The 25,404-nt window shown below is 39.2% G+C and overlaps 1 protein-coding gene across 7 annotated transcripts in view; it reads left to right on the top strand.

The window, feature by feature from the left end:
• Positions 1-24,405, top strand: part of LOC136881088 (uncharacterized) — a 525,856-nt gene extending 501,451 nt beyond the window's left edge. For all 7 annotated transcript variants that reach the window (XM_068229307.1, XM_068229305.1, XM_068229302.1 and 4 more), the window contains exons 12-14: positions 9,615-9,868; positions 19,698-19,787; positions 23,663-24,405. In XM_068229307.1, coding sequence (XP_068085408.1) covers positions 9,615-9,868; positions 19,698-19,787; positions 23,663-23,807 — 489 coding nt within the window. In that variant the 3' untranslated portion in view covers positions 23,808-24,405. The remainder of the gene's footprint in view (positions 1-9,614; positions 9,869-19,697; positions 19,788-23,662) is intronic.
• Positions 24,406-25,404: the final 999 nt, after the last annotated feature.

Below are 25,404 nucleotides of genomic sequence, written 5' to 3'. Positions count from 1 at the left end.
TCGAATCCCACTATCGGCAGCCCTGAAGATGGTTTTCCGTGGTTTCTCATTCTCACACCAGGCAAATGCTGGGGCTGTACCTTAATTAAGGCCACGGCGGCTTCCTTCCAACTCCTAGGCCTTTCCTATTCCATCGTCGCCATAAGACCTATCTATGTCGGTGCGACGTAAAGCCCCTAGCGAATAATAATAATACACCTCTGTGTCATTCACCGACCATTATTTTCCCCTGTGTGTTGGGGTGGCAGAGTAACATCCACAGTATCCTCTGCCTATCGTAAGAGGTGACTAAAAGGGTCCCCAGGGGTACTTACATTTTTTAGAAAAGGCCCTTGTCTTTCTTTGCCCGAAACCTTCATTTTCTCGAAGTATGGGCCACCTTCCATTTCTTCCCTCTGATTAGTATTAATAGAGGATGGCTGCCCAGTTGCACTCCCTCTTAAAACAGTAATCACCACCACCACCACATTTTCCTTCATTGTTTTCAACACTTATTGATTTTTAATGAACCTTTCCACATTTTCTTGGCTGGGGAAAGAACCACCATCATAAAAGATCATCAACATCAGCGCTGTGGAGTCTTTTTTAAGTCATATAGCAACAAAACGTAAAAGATAGCGACTGGCTACTTCGCTATATTTTAGATAAAATTCTGACACATTTTAATTTATGATTTTATAAATTTGGTGACCCAAGTAGTCAATACTACGAGTATATAACATTGCGTTTCGTGTAATCGCGTGGGGGCGTGATGTAATATATTAATCTAGGCTAAGTAAGGCATCTGGGAGTACATGACTCAGTCATACGTGTGGAGCATGAGTTCATATTATTTTTGGAAAGCGTATCAGAGACCGTTCATCATACTCGCCCACTTTCTGAAGGGAATGGAGATAAGTAATTTAATTTCCCTGGGATGAGATTCATGACCAAATTAATCTCTAATGAAACTAAATGAGTGAATTAACAGTCGTAATATTTAATATCGGTAAAATAAAGTTTCTTATATAAGTAAATGTCGTCTTCTGGCCTCTTAATAGAACTAAGCCCCGGTAATTACTACCAACTGAAAATTTATTTTAACTAGCAGCAGGCAATATACCTACTTTAATTTTATGTCATCCGGCTGCATGGATACATGGTTGGCATGCTGGCCTGTGGTCCAATGAGTCCAGGGTGTCCCAGGTTCGACTCCTGGCCGGGATTTTCACTTTCATTTGTTAATTCCTATGGCTCGGGAAATGAGTGTTTGTGCCGTCTTCAGCATTGGACTTCATGGATTGAAAAAAAAAAAGGCGTATTTCTATTTTTCATCTATTCACATAATTCAATCGACTATCCATCCGACACACTTACACCGAAAAATTTATTCATGACGCAACCGATTATTCTACGCGATATAACTGAATGATATTTGAAATTCATTTGATTATTTATTCCATTATTTAAATAACCGGATGGAAGCTATTTGATTTTTTAAAAATATCCGATTATATCATCACTAGTAGGGTGGTCATATATCCATTCAAAGAAGAACTGGTCCTGCTCGTGAGTTTTGAGACTCGTGGGTTCTGAGACGACACACTGATGGCCAATGGGTATTCTTTCTATAACTTTTGAAATGAATTGTGTAAAATTTCATTCGGATAAGATTTAGGTTGGCTGAAATACAAAAAAATGGAAACAGAAACATCACTACAGTCAAACTGGGGAAAGGAGTACCTCACCCCTTCACCGTGGAACTAAAACCTTCGCCAGAATTATGATCTATAATTAGACTGGAGCTCGTTCATATAGTTTTATCTTAGAAATCACCACTACAGTATTCACAGTCGAAGACTAGTAAAATCCTGAGGGGATGATTACACTGCCGTTACTTTCTGTACAATAATGAATAAAGTCATAAAAATTCAATCGTTTGTGTTCCTGGGTTAAAATGCATGCTTGTACTGCCAGGGAACTGCTCCTTCATTAACAAAATGATTCCTGAGACGATACCTCATGTTCTTGGCCAACTGTGTCGAGTTTGTCCCCCCATATTTCTCCAAATTGCCAAGTTCTCTCAGAATTAATGCCGATGCCCCGAGTGTATCTCTCCTACTAAGCCAGCCTCTTACCCATTCCCTTTTTTCCTCATTTACTTCTTCTCCTAACGCTTCACTAACCTCTTGCAGTAATATGTTTGTAAATGTCTTTAAACACTTCCTTACAATGTGCTTACGTCTTGACATGGTGCTACTACTGTACTCTACTCTACTGTATGACTCTACTCCCGTATGAACGATACGAGTGTCAACTCTACCAGACAGCGGTAGAGTAGAGTAACGTGGCTACTCTACTAACTACTCTACTCGCCTCGCTACTCTACCCGTGTAAACCAGCCCTTACGGTGGCTCCAAACCTACTATGCTGGCGTAGCAGGGGGAGAGGTGATACTCTCACGTGGCGCATCCTAGGTGGCGGTTAGTGGGGTCATAACTGGCTTGCCGGCGGACTTGAGCTAAATAAAATACCTCTCGCGGACCAAACACACAACCTGCTGTGGGTGGGGGATGCAGGCAAAGAATACACCCACGGTATAACCTGCCTGTCATAAGAGGCAACTAAAAGGGGCGACCAAGGGATGATCGAATTATAATCATGAGACTATTATCTGCGCACTTTTTAGCGATAGATTTACACCTTAGTGCTGAATCGGTTGACTTCGGTTATCTTCAAGATTCGTATTGGCAACCTTCGAAACACTAAGAATCGCTCATGATCACTGTGCGACATCTGGCATACACTTTACGTACTTATACTGTTGTTGTTTACACAGCAAAGCCAAACTATAGAATTCATGCTGGGAACAAGTTTCGCATCGAGAAATGTTATATAGTATTATATATTGTGCGTGTGTGACACAGTTGTTGGCGTAAGATAATAAAGGTTTAGAAAATTCATATTGATCGATCATATTATCAATTCAATTCAGATTTCATTTCCATTCAGTTGGCAGTATTACCGGAACCAGCAGTGCTCCCTCCTTACTCCTCAACCCTGTACAAAAATCTATCACTAAAAAGTGCGCGTACAATACTTGCAGTTAGTACAATCGTGTGAGGAACACCATGGGTCTGGGCATTGCCTGTGTTACTACCACTATATGAGGGACACAGTGGGACAGCATTGCCTATGATTAGTACCCACTATGTGAGGAACACCACGGGATAGTACGAGTCCCTGTGATTAGTACACCTATGTGAAGAACACCGTAGGTTTTTGTTGCCTGTAAGTGGCGCCGCTTTGTGAGAAACAACATAGGTCTGCGTTACATGCGCATATTACATTACCTGTCAGTAGTTCCATAATGTGTGGAATACCGCGAGTCTACGCTACTTTTGATTAGTACCGCAACTTGACGAATATCATGGTTCTACTTTACTAGTGATAACTACCATTATGAGGGGCAGATGACCTGGATTTTGGACCCCTTTAGATAACAAGCAACATCAGTTCAGGATTGTGCTTTAGAAGCAGTCAGTAATACAATTGTTTAACACTAATTTCTGGGACTGTGAAGCATTACGGGTTGGATACACTGATTGTTTTAAATTCATATTCACCCATTCATTCTTCGTCATATCATCACGTTTTGAATTCTGGTCAGTGGATAATTTTGGACTTTTAAATTGTCATTACATTTCGTCTCATTTTGTACCATTTGGGGCTGATGACCTAGATGTTAGGCCCCTTTAAACAATAAGAATCATCATCATCAGTACTTATGGTGGGTTAAAAAAAACAATTTATTAGTCTGTTAGATGATAATGGTCCAGTAAGCTCTACATAGAGCTTCAAGAAGGATCAGTAGTGCTAATGGTGCATCCAGTAAGGTGTTTTTTTTTGCTAGTGGCTTTACGTCACACCGCCAGTAAGTTATAGTTGTAGTTGCCCTCCTATAAATATTTATTGCTTCATTAGATTTCACTTCATATACAATTTTATAAAAGTCAAGTGTGTAAAAGAATGTTGTCCACATCAGATTGATATTGAGTATTACCGTATATAAGGAAATTTGATTATTTTTATTATTATTTATCTGTACATCATAGTTATTACATATTTGTACATTACAGACTTTTCTTTATCTGGTGAAGAGGTTATGTTGAACCTTCTACAAATATCTACAAGACGAAGAATTTTTAAAACAGGTCCAATCCTATAGAAGATTATCTCAGCAACACCAAGAACTATGTATTCAACACTGTTTTTTATTATTATTTTTAACACTAGAATCACTGTCACAGTCATTTTTACCACTATTGAAATTATTGTCTTTTCATTCTTGATATGCACAGTTACTATTAGAGGTGTTGGTTTTTGTTAATTAGCGATAGAACAAAAAATCAAATTTAAATGTTAGGATGCTTTTATTTTTGCGTATTTACATGTTTCATGTTGTCCAGGACTGAATTTAAATCGCAAAATAATGTGAATTTTGTGAATAATACCTCAAACGCAACAATCTGCAAAACAAAAACTTTTTTTTTTTCAAAATTTTTCCCTTTGCCACTCCAAACTGTCACGTCCACAAGCCGATATTTGAATTTGTGTGGCATAAATTTGAGAATGATCTGTTGTATCATTTCACAAGGGACAATAAATACTACGATATATTGACGATAATCTCGTTACACGGAGACTGGAGTATTGGAGCCTGTCTTGGATAGCAGCAGTAGGGCTGGTGGTGAACAGCTGCTATCTTGTGACATGAATCGTTTGGTCGACTACCTCCAAAAAGTTGTGCGATTGTTGTTCAAACTGGGAACTACGTTTGCTTCCCCGTTACACCGGTAGTGACTGTGATTTGCAGTAGATAATTCTACATAATTTAATCAATTATGCATTATCAATGACGCTAGAGCGTTATTTGCGTTATTTGGCGATCCCGTGTTAGTTGCAGTAGTTCCATACTTAGCAGTAAGCAGAGATGATGACTCATAAATCTCATTTTTGTCCCATATTGGCATCAACTCGACTAGCGTTAAGGTTGAAAGAAGAATCCCACCTTCCAATACTTATTTGATTTTCATGACTAGTCTGTGTAATCACAAACATATTCCAGCTTAAAGACCAGTGAAATGACTAAAAAAAGTACATGTTTCATTCCTGATTTGGAACATCTTCAGCTAAAAATGTGTATTAAGATACAAAAATTGACATATACAAAATAAAAACATTTGATGAGGAGGAGTAGGAGGAGATAAAAATATTCCTTCATGTTGAGCTAAAACTCTCAACAAGTCAATGTTCAAATTTGTGATAAAATCTGTGTGCAAGGGATCCTAGGAAGTGATCTTCTGTTTTGAAATTGCTGTAAAAGTTGCTGTGGTGTTCTAGTATGTACTTTAAATAACATGTAGATGATGATAGAGTTAAATTTAAAATACGATGACTCATTAAGAATAACTGAGGTTGAGGTTAAATCTTTATAAAAAGTTTTGAGGTGTTGGACCAGTTGGGAGACTGTCTTCAAGACTTCATGCTGTGCAGAATGCTACCCGCAATGTCCTGGATTGTTTCCTGGACGATGCTCCAGGATGAAAAATTGAGGGAGGTAAGGGAGGGTCTTCTCCCCCCCCCCCCCCCACCGACGATTTTATCTCAAAAGGTTCCTCCCTACTGAAATCGCCTGGGGAAATTCTTTCATAATAAAATAATCAGGAAAATGTAGAACACACATCGATGGCTTCCTTTTGAAACCTTGCATGTCTCAATGCTCTTTCTATTTATTATATTCTTTAAGACTACTCACGCCTCTCAGCTGCGTACTTATATGCAGTCTATCAGAATAATTTTCGTTGTGTTCATTTTCCTATGCTAATGTGTTGAGGAAAGTGGACCTTACGTGCTGTACTGCAGGGATTTTGTTTGCATAGGGAATTTATGCATTCCTACAGTATAATGCAGATAGTGGATCACATTGCATTTGAGTGTCCTTTGCGTGGTTACAGAGGCTCTATAGAGGACTTAAACTGTGTCTCGAATGAAGCTCTTCTCTGGCTATTAAATTTTGACATGGAACTTTAGTTATGAACTTGAGATGGTAGTTGTATATATTGTATATAATATTGTATTCATCATACGCTAAATAAATGAATAAATCAATATATTATTGAAAATAATGTTCTTTACTTTGCATATTTTCATAAAAACATCAGCAATAATACACGTAATATTGAAATAATAGAATGACTGCCAGACTTTGAGCATAAAGCAACGTGGCGGTAGCAACTCCTCACCTGCACCTTCACTCTGGCTAGTGTATCTGAAACCTGGGCAGAAATATAAATTACTTGAAGCCCTCCTCCCTTGTTATCACTCTGAGTAGTTCAAGCTTACACCACTCCTGTACTTCTTGGAGAGGGTGTGTTTCTGATAGGTAGCCAATAGGACAATATTCACTTATGGAGTGTACAAACTGACAAATTTCTGGGGGAGGGGGTCATTTACTCACAGAAGAATTATACATGCCCCCCCACCCTGCCGGGTACTGCCTGAAATAAACACTAGTAGTTAAGCCCTTCTCCCCCTCCACCATTTCTTCCTGATTTTACACCCTGGGATGCTCCTCCAGTAGTCCCCCTCCTCCTCCTCCATGCAGTTGGCAATGCTGCCTCCAATTGGCTTCTGGAAACCTTCATCTTACAGTCCTCTCACTACAGTGATGTTTCTTACTGATTTTTGTCTTAGACCATAGCAGTTCTTCGATCCGAGGCTCGTATTTGTCGTGAAAGCGATTGCAATTACTCTCCAACTTACTTGCTAGGCTTAATGTTAGAGAAGATTTTCTGTCAGGGTTATCTCCCTTAGCCTTTAGCAGTCCCCTGCCACATCTGCAAGGCAGCAGCTTCCTGTTGAATTTATGTGTCATTTCCTACACAAAGCCTCAACAAGCCCCCTAAGGGTGAACTCCTCTGCCCATAGCCATTAGTTCTCCCTTAGTTTGACAGGTTGGTAACCTGACCTGGAGAGACAAGGAGAGACAAAATAAGGAATGAAAGTATTCAGCAACAACTTGGATTGGACAGGAGCCTGTTGGAAACCTTAGAATTAGCAGATTACGATGGTATGGACATATGAGAAGGATGCCTCCAATTAGGACCCCAAGAGCATACTATGAAAGGAATGCTGTTGGTGTGAGGCCCAGAGGGAGGCCTCGTGATAGTTGGGAAAAAGCATATTTTCAAAGACCTTGCCAAATGTGATGTAAATTGACAGCAAAAGTTAAGAACATCAGCTGTGGACGGACAGGACAAACTGGAAGAGGCTTGTAAACACCTCCACCCGGCTTTCTGGAATGGAAAATCGATGATGATGATGATGATGATGATGATGATGATGATGAGCATGGTAGTGTGGCAATCTCAAAAGACCTGAAAGATCAGGAACCTGTCATCCCTGGCTACTGTAGAACTCGTATGGGTTGATCCATGTCATATAACCGAATACGTGGAATCATCTCGGAGCACACTGGACAATGCACCAATAATATTAGTGGAATAACAAAAGCTTCGACCATCTTCTGTGCTCTCATAGCATCTTCTCAGCTAAGACGTATCTTTATTCAACAAATATCAGAAAAAACAGAAGAAATTCTGTCACTTGTGACAAACATTACACTGTACAACAATAGCTGCAAATTTCTAACCACCTTTATTTCATTCTATGTATATTAAGCCTCCACACGCAACAACCATCGTCCTTCGAGATTCCAGAAACAGAAGAACTTTTTTCTAGCATCATGCTTCGCATCCATGTGTACTAAATTTATGAACATCTTGAGAAGACAGCATGACTACCACTCAGTTGATCTTTGAGTGAAAAGCAGCATCTCTTATGATCCAACTTATATTGAATTCTGTGACCAGCAATTTAAGGATTACTTTTACAACATTTTAAATATTATACGGCACACTGGACCTTTTTATGAATCTCTATTTTTTTTTTAACATAGTGCAGCGCATCTCTCGATTCTTAAGCCTCCACGCGCAACAGTTACCTTCCTTCAAGTTCCAAAAAACAGAAGAGCCTTTTTTAGCATCCATGTGTTATTACATTTATGAATATCTTAAGAAAACAACGTAACTTTGGCTCAGTTGTTCTTCGAATGGATAACAGCATCTTTAAGGAGACAGCATATATTGAATTCTTTGACCAGCAACTTAAGAATTTCTATCTTTAACAACTTCTTTAATGTTGTACGGCGCACTGGACATTTTATGAATCTCTGTCATAGAGCTACTTTTAACATAGTGCAGTATGTCTCTCAAATCTTATCTCAGTTTCTCATATGTTATGTACAATTTTGAGACCTTAGGTGTCTTTACATTGTTTAATTTCTTCGATACTTATGTATTTAATTTGCTGTAGGCTGATGATGACCTACTGTTAGGTCGAAACTAGTCACTGAACATATATGTAATTTAAACTCTGTACAATTTGTATTGAAAAGGTGGACCTTGATAATACATTATTTTAACTCTATTGAAATAGCTTCTCCTCCAGAATCATTAAAGCTGTGATTTGACATTGATTTGTAATTCAGTCCATCAATCAAATCAGTTAAAGATGTCACCCAGATTGCAGATTCCCTTTGGCTTGTTTTCCTTGTAATGATTTCAGCAGAGTTGGAAATTTATCAAACATCTCCCATAGTAAATTATTCCAATCCATAATTCCTCTTCCTACTCATAAAAACGAATATGGAAATTTATCAAACAAATATTTCTCCAATTTATCCTCTTTTATTTCCTACTTTATCCTCACATTATGATCTTTTCTTTTTGACAAAAAGCTAGAGTGCTTCCATCTGCAAAAACTTAGATCCATCCTGAACATCCAATGGGAGGACTGGGTCACCAACCTTGCAGTTCTTGAGAAAGCACATGCTATAAGCACTGAGGCTACTATTATTGGCCACCGTCTCAGATGGATAGGACACATCCATCGCATGAGTGAAACCAGGCTTCCCCGTCAAATTCTGTATGGTGGACTCTGCTCCTGGAGCCCCTTTGAGGCGTTTCAAGGATCAGCTAAAGCATACTGTGAACAGAGCTGGAATTAACACTCAATCCTGGGATATGCTTGCTAAGGCGCCACACTGTTTCTACATCAGTTTCAGTGTTTGAAGAGGATAAACAACAAGCACAAAAGCTCCAAGATCAGTGCCACCCTCTCCCAACCATTCCATGTTATCTGTGTAGACATATGTCGCATGCCAAGACTGGGCTACTAAGTCATATGAAACATATTCACAAAGCTTTGTGAGTGTAAGAATGCAAACTGCTGAAGAATATGTTTACTTGGATACGAGTTGCAGCCGACAATGATGACGGCGATGATCTTTCCTACTTTTGAAAACTTCATTCAAGCCTATTTGTGTACTAATGTCATCTCTTGTCATTGTTCTACTGACAGCTCAGAGTGAGTGAGTGAGTGAGTGAGTGAGTTTGAGATATACAGACCATATTCTCCATATATAGTATTACAGCTACTTTGACTCCTTTGAGACGTTTAACTCGCTTGCTAACCAAGTCTAAAATCCATTTTTTCTTTCTTCTTGCTGACAGATGCTAGATTGCTTTGACCCTGATCGTGCAGAAGAGATAGCCGAGAGTCCCGTGGATTGGATACGCCGTTGTGTGTCTTCGCCAGAAGTGAAAGTAGTGGTGGTCGCTAGCAATTGTGCTGTCGCTCATCAGAAGGCTTTGTCGAAAGGTATTAGCCTCGATTACAAAAGGCCTCTACCTTACTGTCACTTGTTCCGGTATGGACTCCAGGAGGTCACCTATAATCACGATTATACAAACACTTTTGTTGTGAGGTAAGTGTGAGCAACAGGTTCAAAGAAATTAATTTCAGTTTTCAGTTTGTTACAATAAATTTAATACCGAGCTCGATAGCTGCAGTCGCTTAAGTGCAGCCAGTATCCAGTATTCGGGAGATAGTGGGTTCGAATCTCACTGTTGGCAGCCCTGAAGATGGTTTTCCGTGGTTTCCCATTTTCAATCATGGCTGTACCTTAATTAAGGCCACGGCCGCTTTCTTCCCGCTCCTAGCCCTTTCCTGTCCCATCGTCGCCATAAGACCTATCTGTGTCGATGCGACGTAAAGCAACTAGCAAAAAAAATTTAATACGCATTATTTGCAATACATCAGAAGGTTCATGATCTGACTTTAATGCAATATCGACTCACAAAGGAGTTCCACTGGTGGTTTCCGAATCTTTCCTGTCGGAGTAAGTCTGTGCACACTTTCCTCCATCTGGCGGTGAGTTTTTTCACATTGTCCTTGAATGGTTTATTTTTCGATATGTCCAAGGGTTGAAGTACCAATGTCAATCCACGAGGAATCGCTGTCAAATCTGTTTTCATGGTCTCCAGTAATTTCGTAGTGTTTTCCGTCAGGTTGCCATGAAAACTGTCGGACACAAGGTGGGCTGGGCATTGAAAGAGAGACCCTGCTCATTTTCCCCAAACAATTTGTATCCAGCGTTGTATCCAGAGTGGTGTGTCCATCCAACCATTTTCTTGGATATGAACATGGATCCCTCACAGAAATTTGACTTTTGGCATTGTCTTTCATTTCAGAACAACGTAAGGTACAACCTTTCTATCATCAGCTTTTACAGCAAGCATTACAGTACATCATCATTTCTTGCTTCCAGTAGTACGTACGATAATCAATGACTTTTGGTTGAAATCATTGGGCATTCTTTGACATAATGATGTTCTTTGTGGAACAGAAACTCCATATCTGTCCATAAAATTTATCTTCCAGCCGTGGATAACCTTAAAATCCAAGACACTGACCCCATATGCTGCTGCTATTTCTCGACCTTTAAAATACAGCATTTCTTGAAAACGGCATATCCATCCCCACTCTGAAGAGTCTAGTGTCAGACCTAAGACGAAACGCTGGTTAATAGAGCAAACGCCGGAAAAGCCATCCATCTAATTTTTTATCTGATATCCATCATTGACAAACAAAATCACATATTTCTGCAGATCCTTCTCTGTTTGCAGAAACTTGCCACTTCTGGGCCTGTGATATGCTTTGCAAGATTTATTGGACTCTGGAAGTGCAGTTTTCTGTTTCCGCCAGTAGCGCGCATTATGCTCGGACACTTCTCCTTTGGCCCACTGGCCTCTTCCCGTATGTTTCAGCATAACTGATCTCTGCAAGTTTATATGAAGCAGCATTACTCAAATACTTGCAAGGCCAAGGCCGCTTCCTTCCAACTCCTAGGCCTTTCCTATCCCATCGTCACCATAAGACCTTTCTATGTCGGTGCGACGTAAAGCCAATAGCACAAAAATGCTTGCTCATTGTGGATTAACGAACAATTTTAGGGTCACAAAACACACATAAAGTAGAGCGTTACTGATCAGGTCTGCACTGACTCGCTCACTGAACGAAAGTAGTGCAGTGGCCAGTGGTATTTCCTAACAGGTGGTAACAGGAAGTTGCACGATATTTGTAATGCCAAGTTATTTGCAGTTATTATACTAGAGTCCAAAACATAAAAATTTACAGTTTAGTACATATCTTCATGATACGCATGCTCAGTAGTTTGCAATGTCCAATGCACTCTGAGTTGCTTGTAGGAGATCATCCTCTGTGCAAGATGTTGGGCACTGAAGCATGTGGCTCGTGGTTTGTTCTTGTCCACATTCATATCTTGTATAACTTGTGCTGAACCCCCATTACTTCAAGTTATCCCTGGATCTTCCCACTCCTGATCGTAGCCTGTTCAGGGACATCCACACCAGCCAGCTTTCATTATGTCCAGGGGGTAACTGCTCAGCTGCTGGCATCCATCCACGAAGGTGAAGGGTCCTCTTCTTCCACAGCTTCAGCCTTGCCTTCTCTGGTGAGACAGAAAGCACCTCAGATGTCCTCAGGAAGTTCTTCCAGGATCTCAGTCGTTGCTGAGGAGGACTGTGTCCAAGCAGCGAGTGAGCACTTTTCTGTTCTCTCCCTGTTGGCAGCTACTTCTCTATGTATATCCAGGGTGGCGCTATTCCAGCCAGGTAATAGAGCTTATCTGTCGGAGTAGGCTTTAAGCAACCTGTAATCAACCTGCAGGTTTCATTGAAAGCCGTACCTACCTATCTGGCACGAGATGATCGTTCCAAATTGGTGGATTGTTTGAGGATGAAAGCAATAGGGAGGCTGCTATTTGACATGTTTAATTCAAAACGCATCCAGAATAGCATGACAAATCATTGAGAAAGTGGATGCGTCAAATACGCAAATGTTCCTTTTCCCTACTTTGAACCAAAGAAATTGCGGTGTGCAGGGACATTAATTATGCAAGAAATACGGTACATATACTGATGAGCAATTGATATCCAGCTAATAGCGTGTAGCACCCACTTTCGCCCTGATGACGGTGATGGTGCGGTGAGACATGGACTCCACAAGACACTAGAAGGACTGGGGAGTCCACAGCCTCCCATAATGCACCGAAATTATCGGGAGCAGGGCCCAAGGTCCACATATCCTTCTCAGCCGCATCCTGGATAAAATCTATGGGATTGAGGTCAGCTGGCCTTGAGGGCCGTTTTATTCAGGTGCACTTTGAAGTGGAAGCATTTGTTTACACATTCAGGATTAGTATAAAAAATATAGTGTTCTCTGAGGCTTTTTTCCCCTTTTATGATGTCCTTTCTCAGATCATATACACTGTTATGAGAAACTGGAATTCCTTTGAGATATTATCATATAATAGTTTCTTACAATGCATTTTGAAAGAGAAGTTCTACAAGATTATGTCATAAATATCAGTTTTGAAGTTCACTGAAGGATTGTACACAAAAACCTCGTTTATCCGGCCCTCATTAATCCGGATCTCCAGTTTATCCGGATCGAAAGTAATTTTAAAATTCTTTTACTCCTACGGTATTTCTTTTACAACGTCAGCTCTTCTTGAATGTCTTTTCCGCCAAGGATAGTTAACCCATTCGGTGGGCGATGTGGCGAGATCTGCGGCTACAAGTCGTTTACTCGGCGGGAACGCGAATATATCCGCCGATTCAAATTATTATTTTTTTCTCAGTTGCCTGCCTGCAGAGGTTTATTTCCTTTTCAGCAGCGTATTCTGGATGAGTCTGCACTCCGATGTGAATTTTTTCAACTATGTTCTCCCAATACCAATGTGTCATCCATGAGTTGCAACATAAAGAACGCAGCTGAGTCCGGGCAAGAACAACCTAAGGCCTAATAGCTCCGCGCTGAAGCTTTAGCTCATCACCTAATCGTCCCTTGGATGTAATAATATTGCTGTAGAAGGGATTTCTAGAGATTATGGCACTGAACAGATCTCTCTGATGACATTTTAGAACTATGACCTGATTTATTATCCCCAGTCTTGAGTTCTTCCTTCACGACTGGAGTGTGTGTTTATCGCGAGTTACACAACATTTTATTATCGTACGCATCCGTAATACAGTCATATTCCATGATTTCCGTCCAAACTGCTGAGACCAGGGTTCTATTCGATACTTTTTCTTACATTTATTTCCGCTAAAATAGATAACGAATTACCGGCCCCCACTGTTAGAGGAAGATGATTTACGGGTCAAGATAAACTAAATGTTGGAATTTAGTGGGGAGAATTGTGATATTAGTGAAGTAAGTTCTGCCGAAGGGGAATTCGTAATTGACAGGAAATTGCATGGAGTAAGTACTTCAGGCTCGATTATACACGGTTTGGGCGTAGCTGATGCGAATGTTCAGCAGTCGCATAAGAGACAACACGTGTTCGATTCCAGTTCAAGTAGCGATAATGACAGTGACAGTTGTGACAATAATACTGATTACAATTCAACCATTGCAAGTTCTTCGTCAACTTATACTAAAAATGGACAAAGAAATTCCCGCTTTGATCCAAATTTCCATCGTGATGTAAAGAGTGTTTTTAGGGAAAACAAAACTGAGCGAAATATTTTAATTACTTTTTTATGACGAGATATGCCAGAACATAGCTGAACAGACAAAAGATGCCGAGCAGGAAATCGCATATAAAACCCAGTTTAGTAGGATGAAAGGAAGGATCGAGATCAAGACCGTGTCCGGACAAATAAGGGCGAAATAAAACTTCTTATGGCCATTCTGTTGCTGCAGGGGATTGTACAGAAACCTAAATTAGGACACTATTTCTCGCAATCGCTTGTTCAGTACGCCTATTTTGTATGAGCTGATGACACAGAAGAGATAATTTTCTCACCAGATTGAGTGCTCTGGCCGGCCTCCTGACCCCAACTTGGCAGGTTCGATTCTGGCTCAGACCGGTGTTATTTGAAGGTGCTCAAATACGTTGGCCTTTTGTCAGTAGATTTACTGGCATGCAAAATAACTCCTGCGGGACTAATTTCTGGCACATCAGTGTCTCCGAAAACCGTAAAAGTAGTTAGTGGGACGTGAAGCCAATAACATTATTATTATTATTATTATTATTATTATTATTATTATTATTATTATTATTATTATTAGATTTTCCTCCACAGCTTTTTATATATCTCTGACAATGAGGTAAATAATGTACAACTTCCTCCCAAAATATACGAGGTAAATCCACTATTTGACCACCCGTTAGCAAAATTTGGGAAGCTTATACCCCTGATAGCAAAATGTCAATTGATGAGAACCTCTTGCTTAGGAAAGGGTAGCTAGGGTGCAAAGTTTACATAACAAGAAAACGATTGCGTTTCGGAATGGAATTTTATAAATTATGCGAAGGCGAGACAGGTTATATAACATGACCGGCTTCCGTGTGTATCATAATGAACAGCTGTAAAAGATGTAACACAGTGAAGACTGTAAATACTGTAAATATTACCTGTATTGTAGTGTAATACAGTCCATGTGTGTCAGTTATGAATTGTAGGTAGGCTATATAAACTTGATCCCTCGAAAGCGCTAACCAACATAACAGAAAATTTATAATTTTATTCCATTGTACATCTTTTAAGTACATGTAAACTTTGTAAATCTACAATTTACATATACAGAAACATTTATTTCCAGGCAGAGATTAGTTGTTTTAAGATCTTCGCTAATTGGCTGATGATGACACTTGAAATGTGTTGAAACCGGTCCCAATAAACAGGTTGTAACTACTTTTTAGTTCAACTTACTACGGAGTATTGAAAGGTGGATCCTTCCCTATAATATTGTACATCTCGATAGCTGTAGTCGCTTAAGTGCGGCCAGTATCCAGTATTCGGGAGATAGTAGGTTCGAACCCCACTGTCGGCAGCCCTGAAAATGGTTTTCCGTGGTTTCCCATTTTCACACCAGGCAAATGCTGGGGCTGTACCTTAATTAAGGCCACGGCCGCTTCCTTCCCACTCCTAGCCCTTCCCTGTCCCATCGTCGCCATAAGACCTATGTGTGTCGGTGTGACGTGAAGCAACTAGCAAAAAAAAAAAAATATTCAGGTGAAAGTTACTGTATATACAAAAAACAGAGCTTTGCTGTTAGGAAGAAGGAATCTCGATTTCACAGTGTGAAAACAGTACGTTTTTGCACAAAGTATTGCAAAATTAAAGTAATCAAATTTTTTAACAATTAAATACATTTATATTCAAATAAATATTTCTCTTTTGGCCCTTCAATAGTTCATTTTAGTCTAAGATTGTTTTTAATCAAGTAATTTAAATATTTTCTTCAATCAGGGAAATCTCTCCCCACCTGAGAGTGAGCTAGTGTGTACAGAGTTCCCTGCTTAAGGGGTTAAGGGCAGGAATTGGAAGTAATTCGGCCACGGTCTATCAAAGGTACTGTTCCACGGTTTGCCTGGAATTGAGAATGGGAAACCGTGGAAAACCATTCCCAGGACGACTGAGGTGGGATTCGAACCCACGCTCTTCTGAATGCAACACACTGTTAATTCACCGATGGTGAATTTGAAAATGAAACTGACGTTCCATCAAAAGAAACAATGACTCATGGTGAGGCAACAATGCATCTGGACATGTAAAATAGAAAAAACTCGCACATTATTTTAGTGCATAAAACTGAGTTGTAAATGTACGAAAAGTGTTCTTATATTTTTTGTACAAATGAAAAATGGTATTACTGTACAACTTATGTTAATAGATTATATAACATGTACTGTATTTGATTCTTAGTTTTTTCTGGATTATCCAGATTTTCAATAAATCCGGATCAGTTCCGGTCCCACTTAATCCAGATAAACAATTTTCTTGTGTACTTGTCTTCATTTCAATAATCTCTTTTTCCTGGACTGTTGTTAATAAATGTGGTGGGTTTTTTCTTCCTAATAATACAAGTCAACTCCATAAACTATCTTACCTTGTTCTTCATAAAAAGCATGAGTAATTTACTGTTGATACTTAAAATTGTTGTTTATACTGATTGTTATCATATTATACCTGTTTAAATTTGTTATATTATTAGCGTGCAATGGTCCTCCAGTGGCTGTATCTAATAAGTAATTAATTAAGCAAATAAATAAATAAATAAATAAATATTTTTCGAGGGTAAGCAGCATAAAAGGATGCATTTCATGTTTTAAAAATGGGCCATCACAATTTGTGGTGCCCCTTAAAAACTGACACTCTAGCAGCGTTGCCAACCTCTTAGATGATCAGGATCGTACAATAACCCCAAAAAGATTTTATTTTTTCAAGAGAGGATGGTACGACTTAAAATAACCATTAAAATATTTGCTGTTTCTCTTTACAGACGCAATAGCTCCCTTACACAGCAGCTTGCTTCTCAGGAAGCTGACTCGTTCAATTCATGATTAACAATATGAAATTTCCAAAAAGTTGAGTACCTATGGTTCAGGCCGCACGTAAAACTCCACGTTCAGCGGATTACCTATAACACCATAATTAGGTGTCCCACTGCCGCAGCTGCAAATTTAGAGAGGTTAGGATGGAAAGTAAATGTAAGCCCTTGTACTAATATGTGAGATACAGTATCAAGGATACAAAAATATTTTTTATTTAGATTACTCAAGAATTGGGTAATTTGTAAAGAAGTGGTAAAGTGCCTTATCGTCACGATCATCTTCTTCTATGGAACCTCTAGGCACCGGTACTTGAACTTGCTGGTTGATTATACCACTGTGCTTTAGTCATACTTCTAAGGTGTTTTTCACCTCCTGTAACTTAGCCCAAAATTAATTTACTTCAGAGCAGGCTTTAACACGTTGAGTGCCATGCGACCCCATTTGGGTACGTGAGAGTAGTCAAGTTTTTGAACTTCACGTCCCCATATGGGGTCGTACGTTCGTTCTAACTCGAGAACTGTGCGAACCCATTTGGGTGCGCAGTAAGTATGTGTTTCGAAGATCTATAAAGTCTCTTCCTGCCATCTGATGGTCGTCTATTTAAGTATGTGCGTAGTCCACCTTCCATTCCTCAATTCCTGTTTTGGCGCGATCCCATATGGGTACGTCAAAGTGTTTTGTAGGGTGACAAAGTCATTGTCTATCTAGCGCACGGATTGTTTATGTAAGTGTGCAGAGCTGTGAGTTTCCTTTTCTTTTTTTAAGTCGTTACGAGTAAATCGAACAGTAAGAGATTTAGTGCAGATAGTCTGGACGATATATCGAACAAGTCGGACAATGATGATGTAGACTAAGTATATAGTTACAGTGATTTTGAACCCAGTTTAGAGCAAATAGCGATCTCGCACGTTTATCCACACTGATGTTACTGTCTTCAGCATACGTATCCCCACTGTAATCCGGGTTTCTATGCCACCTGTAGCAAAAATTATGACAGTCTTCAACGATATAGTCACTGGTTCTCATGTTGCACAATCATCGCTGCTAGGTTCTCTTACTCAAATTAAAATTTATACAAACAAAATTATATACTTGTTCAGTATTACTTAACTACTAATTCTTCTTATAATATTATTCTGTTACATCCTAATTTACCAAATTCACATGATTTTCATTACTTTATATAACTATATTCTATACGGAAATTTCCTAACCTAAAATCGGAAGATCGTCATTTACAAACATTTCCTGACCTAAAATCGGGGATCGTACATTTCTACGGGTCCAGTATTAACAAGCTAACACATCTCTCATAATCAACAGCATTTAACGCGTCCCTGCAAAGGGAAAGGTAAATATTACCGAGGTTCGTGTTAGTAACTACTGTATAAGTACGACCCCATATGGGGGCGCGTGTACGTGTACAGTTCGTAATGACCAATACGACCCCATATGGGGTCGCAATATTTTACCTAATATACATAATAATTTAACCTAATATATCATAATTACATCCTCATTTCAGCGATCATTTGCTTGGTTAAGCCTGTGAACGTTTTGGCACCAGGGAGTAAATTCACAATGAAGTATTTATTTATTTTCCACCTAGTCGATACAATGATTGCCTAAGGCAATTTTTATTGGTCAAAAGTGGTACATGTTTCGTATATTAACAACATCTTCAGCCACATAACAATGTTTAGATGAAAAATATAAAATAGACAAAGTAATGCTTTAGAGGAAGTGTCCTTGAAATTAACATAAGATTGACAAGATTAAAACAAACAAATAACTCAAGAGAAAATATATAAATTATTTCTACAATAGAAAGCAGTCGTCAAGGAAACACTTGTACAATATTCCATAGAGAAATTGTCCTAATAAATATTCTTTTCTTAATAATCCATGAAAAAAGATCAATTTATAAATTAAAAATTATTTCGATAATTACTTATAAATTGTATAATTTTTAATTTATAAATTGATCTTTTTTCATGGATTATTAAGAAAAGAATATTTATTAGGACAATTTCTCTATGGAATATTGTACAAGTGTTTCCTTGACGACTGCTTTCTATTGTAGAAATAATTTATATATTTTCTCTTGAGTTATTTGTTTGTTTTAATCTTGTCAATCTTATGTTAATTTCAAGGACACTTCCTCTAAAGCATTACTTTGTCTATTTTATATTTTTCATCTAAACATTGTTATGTGGCTGAAGATGTTGTTAATATACGAAACATGTACCACTTTTGACCAATAAAAATTGCCTTAGGCAATCATTGTATCGACTAGGTGGAAAATAAATAAATACTTCATTGTGAATCTATTGAAGTGCGATACGGACCATGAAGCTGATTTTATGTAAACCAGGGAGTAACTCGATGTTATTAGCTCACGGCACTAGACGGCAATCCTATGAAAATCGGTCTGGCACTCAACGTGTTAATATCATCATTGACAAAGGGTAATTTCCTCCAGTCATCGTCATTCTGCTGAAGGTGAATACTATGATCCACTAATTATGGTACAGCTGTGAGACCGTGAAGTAACTCAGAGTGGAAATAGCCCATTCTTGGTATATTCCTTTTGGGAATCTCCTTATTCGAAAAGCCTCTCCTTCTCTTTCCAACTTGTCATCTATGATGGAACATAACTTGCAAGAATAATAAAAGAAGGAACAAAAATCTATGCATTTTAAAGGGAAAACGAGACAAAATTTACGATATGTCATAGGATCGTACAATAGGCTTACGATCCGCGGGTTTGATCGTACGGTTGGCAATGCTGTGCTCTAGGCCCAGTGTATACCTAAATACATCACTGTGTGTACATCAGTTTGGTAAAATCTACAAATATTTACTCTGATTTCTATATTTTGTACAGGTTTGATGAAAACGATTTGAGTTACCTCACTCCGTACACACGGTATGTTCTCCCACTGCATCTACAGGAACTTCTTAGGAGTCTCAACCCGTAAGTATTAACCACCTCTTAAATTCTGTTTTGAGTACCTGTGTTACGTGATGAGCGATGTTCAGCAAATTAATTTTGAAAGAAACTAACCTGTAGGTACCTTAAAATGATACTCAAGAATGTATACGCCTATTGAAGATGTTGCAAAGTTATCTGTTCAGATTGATGCAGGAGAGTATTCGCCAAGACAAACTTATATAGGTTTAGTGATCAGTATGTTTATTTTATTTATTTATTGTATGATAAATTAAAGTTATTTACCTATACAAAGTTTGTGGACTAATGTGCACAGTCACAAGTTCGTACAATTGTACAATTCTAGGTCTAGTTCTGTGACCCATTCTGTTGCTTCAACTGCTGTCTGATGGATGTCCATTATGGTTCCTCTGAAAGGACGAAGAGGGCAGTCAGTGACAGTGTGATGGATAGTCTACAAGGAGACACCACAGGTAGCCCATCCCCATTTGTTAAGCAGATATCCACATCTGCCTTGTCCAGTTCGGATCCAGTTGATGATCCTCCACTGACATCTGGGAAGGTCGAATCCTTGTATTCGCTTAGAAGGGTCTTCAAGTAGATGTATATTGATTACTGAAGACAGCTTCCACTGGATTTTCCATGAACTGGTAACTTTGAAGGAGGATCTTTCAAGGTTAACTGCTGTGCACCACGGTGATTTCCCTGATTTCAAGCCTTAATATTCTCAGCAGTATTCCGGCTCCAGCCCTGAGATCAGAAGCAGTATGTTAAGATAGTTAGATATAATGATAATGTCCAAATTGAGGAAGCGACTTTCATAGATCTAACAAAGACCTGTGATAGTGTTCCCAGGATGCAGGTTTGGGAAACCATGGTGGAAAAGAGTTTGGGTATACAAACTGTAGAAATGGTGCAAGCAATGTACAACAAATGCGTCAGAAGCAAACAGACTCCATTTGAAAAGACGGAATTGTTTAGAAATGAAACTAGACTAAGACGCGAGTGTGCTGTCGCCTCTTTTGTTTCTAATGGTTATGGATGAAATTGTAAAGGAGACAAAGGAAGCATATGGGAATAGTTATTACTACAAGCAGACGATACTGTGGTCTGGAGAACGAACAGCACAAAACTGCAAGAACAGTTTGATTCACTGAACAAGAAATTTGAAATGTATGGTATGAAAATCAGTGCAGAGATGATATCAAGAGAAGAAAGGATAATTGTGGTCAATGCCTTGAAATTGTTGAGAGTTTCAAATACCTAGGAAGTGAATTAATGCAGAATACAAGGCTGGACATGGAGATTAACAAGAGGGTGCAAGAGGGCGATAGACTTGTCTGGAATAAGGAACTATTATGGTTCCTCTGAAAGGACGAAGAGGGCAGTCAGTGACAGTGTGATGGATAGTCTACAAGGAGACACCACAGGTAGCCCATCCCCATTTGTTAAGCAGATATCCACATCTGCCTTGTCCAGTTCGGATCCAGTTGATGATCCTCCACTGACATCTGGGATCTAACAAAGACCTGTGATAGTGTTCCCAGGATGCAGGTTTGGGAAACCATGGTGGAAAAGAGTTTGGGTATACAAACTGTAGAAATGGTGCAAGCAATGTACAACAAATGCGTCAGAAGCAAACAGACTCCATTTGAAAAGACGGAATAGACTTGTCTGGAATAAGGAACTATTATGGTTCCTCTGAAAGGACGAAGAGGGCAGTCAGTGACAGTGTGATGGATAGTCTACAAGGAGACACCACAGGTACAAAATGTACAAAATGTATTGTGCACCCATATTAAGTTATGCGGCTGAGACCTGGACACTGACAGGTAGGGAGGAGAGTAGAATTCAAGCCAGGGAAATGATAGAAAGGACAGATTGAAAAATAAAGATGTGAGAAAGAAGTTCGGAATGGTAAACCTAAATTAGAGAATTGATAGGAGTAAACTGAGATGGTTTGGACATGTAGAGAGGATGGAAGAGAAAAGAATACCAAAACAGATGATGGAGAAGAAGTTCGAGGGAAGGAAAGAGAAAGAGAGGGGGGGGGGGGGGGACCTAGAACAAAGTGGATCAGTCGAATAAAGAGGAGTGTAAGAAGAAGAAACCTGCACTGTGACCAAATGGTGGAAGGAGAGTGAAGGTGAAGTGCCACAAATGCCCCGACCTGGCAGGAGCTGGACAAGGGGGAAGGAGGAGGATGATTAATCTCCCTGTTGGTATTAGAGCATTCGAGGCCTAGCGAACCTTTCATTGTCACGCCTTTCATGGCCTTTGTCGTTCTATGGCTGATGCCTTCATTTTTTGAAGTGTCAGACCCCTTCAATTTTCTCTCCCTGATTAGTGTCAATAGAGGATGGTTGCCTAGTTGTACTTCCTTTTTAAACAATAATCAGCACCACCACCACCTGCTTAAATGCGATCCTCGCTCTTGCCCATACAGAGGTAAAGTCTTGAACTAAGTGAGGAGTAGCAGGTAGCTACACAGCCCCTAGTGGATGTCATAAGCACACTTACAAGATAGAGTGAAAGTCATCCTCCGAACTGAGATGTCTAGTGGCCATGAAGCAAATCTCTAACAAACAATATTAATTATTTATATAATTGATCACTGCTGTAGAATCAAATTCTGGTGCATTTAAGGCAACCTTAATGGAAGAGTACCTTTATTGGCACATCAAATAAGATCCTTTCAGTGTAAAATACCAGCATTTTGATGTCTCTACGAATTGATAGTAACTGAAGTCTGTTCGTATTGTTAAGGAGAATCTTCTGCGCGAATGGTCACGTAGGATCACACTTTCCTCCGTGCCCAATAGTTCTTCATTTTCATAGATTGTTATAATTTCTCTTCCTCCGACCAAGTACGTCATGTTGGTTTCTTCTCGTCTTCCTCAAATCCCCTTGTGTGAACAGCTTTCCTGATTACATTTCTATCCTGCAGATTTGGTGAGGTCTTTCTCTACTTGCCTATACCATTTTGATCTCGTATGTTTGATTTGCAAAAATGTTTGTATTTGATAAGTAAGTCCAGTGCTATTCATTCTTTCCAATTGTCTTATAAACTGAATTTGTCACAATCTCATTGTATCGACCGAGCTCGATAGCCGCAGTCGTTTAAGTGCGGCCGGTATCCAGTATTCGGGAGATAGTAGGTTCGAATCCCACTGTCGGCAGCCCTGAAAATGGTTTTCCGTGGTTTCCCAATTTCACACCAGGCAAATGCTGGGGCTGTACCTTAATTAAGGCCACGGCCGCTTCCTTCCCACTCCTAGCCCTTCCCTGTCCCATCGTCGCTATAAGACCTATCTGTGTCGGTGCGACGTAAAGCAATTAGCAAAAAAAAAAAAAAATCTCATTGTATCAGTACGTTTAGATTTTTTAAGTATATTTCTGAGTTGGGTTTGGGGTAATGTATTCCATTTTTAATTCTTGGCCCTAAAATTTTCCTTTCTTTAATCTGTAATTGTTTCTTTAAATTTGTATGATTAAAATTGAGGGTTTCGCTGTTAAGTAATGACAAATTTTACTGTTCCAGGACAATCATATTTTGTTATAAACATTCTTTGTGTGTTGAAAAGCAATTTCCATTTTCTGAATTCTTGAAGCTACTGATTTGTTTTCACTGCCATTTTCAGTGATTCATTCACCTAAGTACTTAAATTCCTTTACTCTTGCAATTTTATTCATATCAATAGTAAGTTCAGGTACAGCAGTTTTGATAGTTGTCGTAAATTTAGTTTTTTCATATGAGATTTTAGTTAAGGAGAATATTATTCAAATAAATGGTAAAGACTTCTGTACCTTTTCATTGCGATGTGTTAATCATCTTTTGTGTCCATTTCCTTGTTTCCTGTCCAATATGTTTATAATATTTTGTCGTTGAATTTTTACAGGAGCCTGGACGTCTCATGTGTTGGGGAATGCAAGGATGAACAGAAATTTAGGGATAACCATAGTGAAATGATGAACTTCAAGAGACAAAACCCTGATTATGTCGTCCACCTGATGACTAAATCTGTAGATGAAGCACGTGCTTAACCTTCGATTGAACTTTTTTTCAAATGTAGCTATATTTAGTGACTATGAATACAAAGACAAAACATGGATGTTGAGAAACATTCCACTATCAGTGTGAAAGACTTATTGCTCATATTCTATTGAGCTCTGTGCCCTTCTAGGGACAAACATATTATTGACAGTTGAGTTTCTGCCACACTAAATTTGAGTATTCTGTGTGAATCGTGCTGCATCTTGTAAATCATCAGGAAAACTCCAAAGCCATTATATTGTGTAGTATATGCTAGGATGTGAAAGTGTCTACCCAAAAAATTAGTGGTAATGCAATTGAACTGTGGAGTCAAAAAGGGAAATTATCCAAATGATAATTTTACAAACCAGTATGTAAGTCCTTCTGAAACACCAGCAAGAACGAGTTGCAGGGATGTTGGGGACGATACAAATCCCAGTTCTCTAGCCGGGAAAATTAATGATTTTTTAAGAATAAAATCTCCGACCCAACCAGGAATTGAACCCAGGGTGCTCTGAAGCGAAAAGGAGTACGCTGACCATTCAGCCAAGGAACTGGACATGATCGTAATAACTCAGCGCCTCAGTGGTGTGTGTGTGTGTGCGCGCGCGCGCGCAATTTATGATCTCAAGTTTGCTGGTTCCATCCCGGACAAGGTAGCTGATTTATGGAGGAGGAGGAGGGGGGGGGGGGATGTTGGCACGTCATGTCATAATTTGTGGCATGTAAAGACCTAACCCCCTCCCCCCCCCCCCCCCCCCCCGGACAGATGCTGCATGTTATCAGCACTATTGGAGCACCACGATGAATGGCACTAGTACTACATGTGAAGTGTACCTGGCTGTGAAACCAGGACTGTTGGAAATGATCAGTGGAACAAACCAGCCATGTTCAAGACGACCTGTTTCTGGCAGATGCTGTCATACTGTACAGGGTAAAAGTAAGTTGCTGGAATCTGAGACCTCAACAGTGTTGTGAGTGGTATGATGGTAAATGGGATCGAGAATAAGGAGGAGAACTCCTCTCTGTACCTGAGAGCTAAACCAATGTAAGTCAAATTTTACAGGAGAGATGAAAAACGTCAGTTGAGGAGCATTTTTGCTGTGTTAGGACTTAGGCAATAAATGTTTATCATTGTTATTGATATATTTTGTGTAATTTTGATCACTGAATACATTCAAAATATAATTTACACTTGAAATGGTTAATTATTTTATTTTATTATTTTATTGCCATAAAAACAAAATGACTGGACTTACGTTTATATGGCTGTAATTTTCATAAAATGTGACTTACATTGGTTTAATGTAATTAAAGTTTTTCATGGGGATCACTGAAAGTACCTCGTTAATATAAGGAAAGCTGCAAAGGAATTGGACTTACAAGCATACAAGAGGACATGCAGTGCAGGATTGAATTGAAAGAACCAGATTCAAAATTAATAGCTCTGAGCATTCTCCCATAGTTACTCTGTAATTCAGCATAGATCGCACACTACTATCATAGGTTCAAAATTTATGCCATTAAAATTTTCAAGATTTGTATGGATCACTCTGTACATGCTAAAGAGATGCTATTTACAGAACAGAAATGGTCAACCAGACACTG

Source organism: Anabrus simplex, chromosome 9, assembly GCF_040414725.1.
Source record: "Anabrus simplex isolate iqAnaSimp1 chromosome 9, ASM4041472v1, whole genome shotgun sequence".
In the NCBI taxonomy this organism is placed as follows: domain Eukaryota; kingdom Metazoa; phylum Arthropoda; class Insecta; order Orthoptera; family Tettigoniidae; genus Anabrus; species Anabrus simplex.
The sequence above is the reverse complement of the archived record's forward strand: the minus strand, read 5'-3'. Positions and strand labels throughout refer to the sequence as shown.